The sequence below is a fragment of the Amblyraja radiata genome, chromosome 48 (assembly GCF_010909765.2).
Source record: "Amblyraja radiata isolate CabotCenter1 chromosome 48, sAmbRad1.1.pri, whole genome shotgun sequence".
Lineage (NCBI taxonomy): Eukaryota > Metazoa > Chordata > Chondrichthyes > Rajiformes > Rajidae > Amblyraja > Amblyraja radiata.
The window spans coordinates 2,997,516-3,004,787 of NC_046003.1; the positions used below are offsets into that span (position 1 = coordinate 2,997,516).

Below are 7,272 nucleotides of genomic sequence, written 5' to 3' on the forward strand. Positions count from 1 at the left end.
TCAATGAATGCCTTGCACAGACCACTCGAAAACTCAGATTTGCAACTGGAGCCAGCAGTAAATGTATTGAGGAGACAAGCTTGGGTATTTCGCTTGTGTAGTCTACACCCCAGCGATATCAACATTGACTTCTCTTATTTTAGATAGCCCTTGTCTTCTCCCCCCTCCCCATCACCCTTTCCAGCTCTCCTTCTAGTCCTCCTGCCTCTGCCTCTTCCTTTCTTTTCCCCAACTCCCCCCCCCCCACATCAGTCTGAAGAAGGGTCTCGACCAGACACGTCGCCTATTCCTTCTCTCCATAGATGCTGCCTCACCTGCTGAGTTTCTCCAGCATTTTTTGTCTACCTACGATTTTTCCAGCATCTGCAGTTCTTTCTTAAATAGATCTTTGAGAAGGCTGAACCAGCGGGCAGCGGCATGAACAAATGAATGACCGACGGTGGAGCCCCCGGTTTCGCCCTGGTGGTGGAAATGTTCATGTAAGTTATACTATGTTAACACGTTAATAATAACATTAATATTAATGTGTTAACGTAGAAAATGTCATTGAAATTGACGGCGGCAGCGACCCGACTTTGGAGGTTCGGCCGCGGGCCGAGTAGACGACATCGTCGGGAGCTCGCAGGTGACAGGTTGGTGACCTGTTTTTCTGGAGCTCCCGCAGCAACAGCTTCTTCCGCTGGAGGGCGGAAGCTTTGACCACCCAGGGCCGCGGAGATTGAACCGGCTCGTTCGCGAAGCACGGTTGAGCCGCGGGGCTAAAGCACCATCACCCGGTGGGGTCACAACTTCCGAGGCCTGGATCGCCTCAGCGCAGAGGGGAAACAAGGAGGGAAGAGGCAAAGACTTAAGATTTTTGCCTTCCATCACAGTGAGGAGGTGTCTGGTGAACTCACTGTGTTGAATTTAAATGTGTGTTTATTGTGTGTGTTGTTACTTTATTATATGTATGACTGCGAGGAAACAAAATTTCGTTCAGACCGATAGGTCTGAATGACAATAAAGTTTCCAAGATCCAAGAAATCACGGTACAACTAGAGAAAATTGCACGACCTTTGAGCAAAACGGCAAAAAAAAAAGGCTGATTTAGGCACTCGATCGTGAAAAAGGCATTATCCTGGTGAAATCGCCAAAAATGCATGAAAAGGCACATGGCATTTAAGGCAAAATCCTGGCTCTACTCATCACGTTCATTAACTTATTCCGGGGGTCATTCTTGTAAATCTCCTCTAGGCCCTCACCTGCGCCAGCGCATCCTTCCTGACATTTTGCGCCCAACATTTTTCACAATACTCCAAATGCAGTCTAATCAGCGCCTTATAAATCAGAAGGAAACCTGATGTTAAATCCTCGTTATAGTTCCTTGGTCCCCACAGAGCTTTGTTCCCCGGGTCACGTGTCTACAGAATGGTTGGTCACTAAATAGCAATACCAGGTTACTTCAGTCGATTTGGAAGTACACATAATAATACCCTAAGTCAGCTCTTCATTCATCAAACAGCAAATGATCTCAATGTTCTTCATACCAACACATCCTTGATGCAAACAAATCCATGGAAGAACAGTTTGATTCGTGGGTTGTGCATCAGGATTCAGAGTTGGTGACAATATCCTGATCCCCAGAAACTGAAGTGCATACACACAAGCGGTGGTTCACGCTAATGGGAGAAGAGCAAGTGCGCAGAATTAGGGTCGAGGTGCCGAGTGTTGTGGGGTTGGGATGAGGATGATGGGGAGGTTTAGGGATATCTAACACGGATAGTGCAGTTAATTAAATGTGTAGTTCCGGGCGGGAAGTGGCCATACAGCTGGGGGTACATGGTGGCGTGTTACAAATCCGGGTGCAGGTCTGTCCACGGACTCACAAGTTTGGAAGGGCTCATTATGACTGAATGTGCTGGAAAACAAAACTCCCCAGTAACAAGTGTAGAGCAGGGTATATAATGAAGATAAGGTGGGACAAGGAAAGTATGACACAGATTGCAAAACCGAGTCTTGCGGCGGGACTTGTATTACCTGATATTTAACCGAATACTTGACACAAAACAACAACGAATGCCTGCCAGGACTCTGCTTCAACGTCTCCTGTTTCTAAATAATAAGTCTGGAGATCGCATATTCCTCATTGGACCAGGAGTAGATTGAGCAGGAAGTATATTAACTGTTCCCCATTTATTTCACTTCTACTTTTCCTGTACAATTTCATTTATGGACATTTTTCACCCGAACATAGATTTCCTACATATGTACTATTCAGTCTGAAGGATGTTCCTGACAGGAAATATCATTTATCTACGTAGTTTAGAAATGCTGGTGGACTTCTCCCTTTGACTCTCCACTCTCACCTCCCAGTTACAATCCTCTTCCACTACTTCTGCCTCAACTTCCTCTCCCGTATATCACTCTTCCACCTCTTCCCCTGCCCTCCTTTACCCTCCCCTGTAACCATATTACACCTATTCACACCTCCTTCTTCCCCATCAGCAGATTGATTTAATTGAAGGGCAATGAACATATCTTGTAATCTTGAATGTTGAGTTTTGTGTTGAGACATCTAACATTGTGAAAATGTCCTTCTGTTCCGTGCAAGATGTTCAACAGAAACACAAAGAGTCTCTGCGAGCACAGACTGAAAAGCTGAGAGTGAACACCATCCTGATGAAGGGGAAGGTTAAGGTTTTCCAGCTGCTTGATCGATACGCTGAGCTCACAATCATCTCCACTGTTCGTGATCGGACACTAGTGGAACATGAGCTGCTGGCAAGAGGCCGAGACCATGAAGAGTGGAGAGATCAATGTCTCCGGAGAGAACTGGAAAAAATCAAGACTGATCAATTGTTCCACAGCAGTTTTTCCCGGAGTAAATCCGGATCTGGGAGTTCAGCATCAGTGGCCGGAGTCGCGGGGATCGGAAAAACAACAATGGTGCAAAAGATAGTTCATGACTGGGCCACGGGGAAAATATACCAACACTTCCAGTTTGTCTTCAGTTTCAAATTCCGGGATTTAAACACGCTTAATTGTTCAATAAACTTGTCGAACCTGATAGTAGTTTTCTACCCTTACTTGAGGAACGCACTGGATTATATCTGGAAGAACCCAGAGAGATTGTTGTTTATATTCGATGGTCTGGATGAATTTAAGTGCAAGATAGATTTTGCTGACAATTGCACAGAACTGCAGCACAAGTGCTCAGATCCCGATGTCCGTTGCAAGGTGTCTGACATTGTATACAGTTTAATACAGCACAAGCTGCTCCCAGGGTGTTCAGTGCTAGTGACAACCCGCCCCACTGCGTTACATTTATTGAAAAAAGCAGATATTAGTGTCTGGGCAGAAATCCTGGGATTTGTTGGTGAGGAACGGAAGGAATATTTCACCAGGTATTTTGAAGATCAGACGGTGGCAGCAGCTGTTTTCAAACATGTGAAGGAGAACGAGATCCTGTACACCATGAGCTACAACCCCTCCTACTGCTGGATCCTTGTCCTGACACTGGGCCCCTTCTTCACACAAACACACCGGGACCCGCAGCGAGTTCCCAAGACCATCACACAACTATATTGCTACTTTATTTACAACATCCTGAAAAACCACGGCCGTGAGATTGAGAACCTCCGTGAGGTGTTACTGAGGGTTGGTCAGATGGCCTTCGCTGGAGTGGCTGAGAAGAACATTGTGTTCACAGATGGAGATTTGATCAAATACAATCTGCAGCCTTCCCAGTTCCTGTCCGGGTTCCTGATGGAACTTTTGGAGAGAGAGGATTCAGTCCGGAGCGTGGTGTACACCTTCCCGCACCTCACCATCCAAGAGTTTGTAGCAGCACTCGCACAATTCCTGACTGTAGATCCCAGGAATATCGTGAAACTCCTTTCTGAAGCCCACAGCACGACAGACGGGCGATTTGAAGTATTTCTCCGTTTTGTCGCTGGTCTCTCCTCCCCACGGTCAGCTCGGGTCCTGGAGGAGTTTTTGGGTCAATTTCCTAATGAAACAACCTGCCGAGTGATTGACTGGGTGAAGGAGGAGATTAAACGCCAGGCTGGAAACACATGGAGTGAGTTCGGTAAACGGAGCCTCTTGAACACGCTGCACTACCTGTTTGAGTCTCAGAATCCTGCACTGGCTCAGCAGACACTGGGATCTGTAGAAACACTTTCATTCTGTGGACTGGGACTGACCCCGATTGATTGTGCGGTCCTGTCTCATGTCATCAGGCACTGTGATACAATCAAACACCTCGATCTGAAGGACTGCCGCATTCAGTGTGAAGGTCTCCAGCGACTGGGACCAGCTCTGCACAAGTGTCAGGACTTGAGGTAACTGTCCGTTTGACGGTAACACTGAACTGTTCAATTGTTCCACTATTTTGTTCTTCCGTCCAGCTATGGGGCCGAGCGGCCGTCACTGGTCACCCCTCCTATTTTACCTTTCTGTGGGTCGCCGTTGGTCGATCCCGTCCCACCCTCCCCCGGGTCGACGTTGGTCGACCCCGTCCCACCCTTCCCCGGGTCACGCGTGTCGCAGCCGTTCTCTGCACAGGGAACATTTCCCAGTCGTCAAGGTATGACAATAAATGGTGAAAGTCACCAAACACCACAACGACAGTGATTTCTTCAATCAGTCTGATCCGATTAAGGAACAGTCTGAAGAAAGGTTTCGGCCCGAAACGTTGCCTATTTCCTTCGCTCCATAGATGCTGCTGTACCCGCTGAGTTTCTCCAGCCTTTTGTGTACCTGAGATTTATTCAATAATGTGCTCAGTTGCTTTCCAGAAATATCCGTTTGGGCGAAGTTATCCCAGCCCGGGGTTTGTATCAGTTTGTTTCTTACTCTGTCTATTTGCGTTTAGACTGGGATTCAACGATCTGGGAAATTCCGGAGTGAAACTTGTGTCCGCGGCTCTGAGGAACCCGGACTGTAAAATACAGGAACTCAAGTAAGTCACAGACTGTGATAGATTGTGTTTATACTCACTGGGTGTCTGACGCTGAACATTAATATCATCAGTTATGCCCCTGTCCCACTTAGGAAACCTGAACGGAAACCTCTGGAGACTTTGCGCCCAAACCAAGGTTTCCATGCGGTTCCCGGAGGTTCCCGGAGGTTTTTGTCAGTCTCCCTACCTGCGTCCACTGCCTGCAACATCCGGCGACAACCTGCAACATCAGGGAACCGCACGGACACCTTGGGTGTGGCGCAAAGTCTCCAGAGGTTTCCGTTCAGGTTTCCTATGTGTGACAGGGACATAACTGTGTTACTGATAAACACTGGGGATGTTCACTGTCTCCTGTCTCTCTGTGTCCCTCACCCTCACTCTCTCTCATCTCCAGGCTGAACAGTGTCGGTCTCACAGATTCTGGAGCAGATGATCTCGCCTCCGCTCTCAGTACAAACCATACGGTGACGGAGCTTTGGCTCGGTGCTAACAGTCTGGGAGATTCCGGAGTGAAACTGGTGTCTGCGGCTCTGAGAAACCCGGACTGTAAAATACAGAGACTGTGGTAAGTCCCAGACTGTGAGAGATTGTGTTTACACTCACTGGGTGTCTGACACTGAAGATTAATATGATCAGTAATTGTGTGACTGATAAACACTGGAGATTTGTACCGTCTTCTGTCTCTCTGTGCCCCTCATCCTCACTCTCTCATCTCCAGGTTGAACAATGTCGGTCTCACAGATTCTGGAGCCGAGTATCTCGCCTGCGCTCTCAGTACAAACCCCTCACTGACGGAGCTGGAACTGACAAACAACACCCTCACAGACCGATCTGTCCCCGCTCTCCGCCGCCTCATACTGACCCTCCCGAGACTGGAGCGGATCAGGTGAGTGTTTGTGTTTATGCTTAATATGATAAAATATCAGGGGATCCGTCCGCGGGCTTCTTTCACCTGTGATGTTGTGCTATAAGTGTTACTGAAATATGAACCCCTGGCCCTGGTATTGGCAACGTTGTTTCATCTTTATTCATGAACTTGTTTCAGGCTGGGAGCGAATAAGATCAGTTCGACTGGGAAGAAGGAACTGAGGTCGCTGCAGGAACCCAGACCCGGTCTGAGAGTGGTCATGTGAACATCTGGGGGTGCAAACGTCACCGCCCTGAGGAAATGAATATCGTTGGCCGATTCCTCGTACTTCCATTTAACAGCTGCCCTCCCCTTTAAACCGCTGCCCTCCCCTTTAAACCACGACGCTTCCCGGGCCAGGCGGGCGGGTGGTGACGTCAGAGGTGGCCCTACCTACTGTCATGTGGCCCGGATACGAGGCGCTGCTGCTGGTGCTGGATATCCGGTGCTGCCCCCAGTGGGGGACAGGGAAATTGCAGCTGGACCTGCAGGATCCCGGTTGTGACGTCATCACCAGCGGACCCCGCTCCTGCTGCGGATTGATGGTGACCAGCAGCATTGTTCAAAATGGCCATTCACACAGCAATGTCTGTTACTGGTTTATCATGGAGAGGATGTGGGGGGCACTCATTGAAACATATAAGATTGTTAAGGGCTTGGACACGTTAGAGGCAGGAAACATGTTCCCGATGTTGGGGGAACAGAACCAGGGGCCACAGTTTAAGAATAAGGGGTAAGCCATTCATAACGGAGACGAGGACACACTTTTTCTCACAGAGAGTGGTGAGTCTGTGGAATTATCTGCCTCAGAGGGCGGTGAGGGTGGTTCTCTGGATGTTTTCAAGAGAGAGTAAGATAGGGCTCTTAAAGATAGCGGAGTCAGGGGATATGGGGAGAAGGCAGGAACGGGGTGCTGATTGGGGATGATCAGCTCTGTTCACTTTGAATTGCGGTGCAGGCTCGAAGGGCCAGATGGCCTACTCCCACACCTATTGTCCATTGTCTATTGTCTATCATCTATAAATCTAATGTAAATTGTTTATTATAGTTTAAAATTGTAAAGTTTGCGGATGTCCATGTCGCTAATATTTGCTGAAATCAATAAACGCGGCAATTCCAGAATTCCTCACGGATCATTAAACATTTGAGCAGAAATATGTGACCGTCCCATTCTCCCCAATATTTGCTTAGTTCCATTCTCCCCCTCCTCTACAAAACCTTTCTCCACTGCTTTCTCTCTCAGTTTACCCGCCCGTATTCTACCCCCTTTTTATCACCATCCTGTTCAACCATCAGTCTCCTCCATCCTTTGCTTCCCCCTCCCGCTGGCCCCTCCTGCCACCCACTGTGCCCCCACCTCCTTCTCACTCCCTCCCTCCTGCACAGAGAGACAGAGAGACAGAGAGACAGAGAGACAGAGACA

General features: G+C 48.4%; 1 protein-coding gene across 1 annotated transcript; it reads left to right on the forward strand.

Moving 5' to 3' along the window:
• The first annotated feature begins 2,568 nt into the window (after positions 1-2,568).
• Positions 2,569-6,184, forward strand: LOC116968954 (NACHT, LRR and PYD domains-containing protein 3-like). The gene is made up of 7 exons (XM_033015941.1): positions 2,569-3,600; positions 3,697-4,179; positions 4,231-4,322; positions 4,856-4,942; positions 5,337-5,507; positions 5,661-5,828; positions 5,988-6,184. Exons 1-7 carry the CDS (start codon positions 2,569-2,571, stop codon positions 6,073-6,075), a joined length of 2,121 nt encoding a protein of 706 aa, XP_032871832.1. The 3' UTR covers positions 6,076-6,184.
• Positions 6,185-7,272: the final 1,088 nt, after the last annotated feature.

Bases quoted from the DNA above. Each gene is read 5' to 3' on its own strand.
- LOC116968954 (XM_033015941.1), top strand. From the start codon at position 2,569: ATGTCCTTCTGTTCCGTGCAAGATGTTCAACAGAAACACAAAGAGTCT. The intron at 4,323-4,855 runs GTAACTGTCCGT...ATTTGCGTTTAG, and splicing joins CACAAGTGTCAGGACTTGAG to ACTGGGATTCAACGATCTGG. The intron at 4,943-5,336 runs GTAAGTCACAGA...TCTCATCTCCAG, and splicing joins TGTAAAATACAGGAACTCAA to GCTGAACAGTGTCGGTCTCA.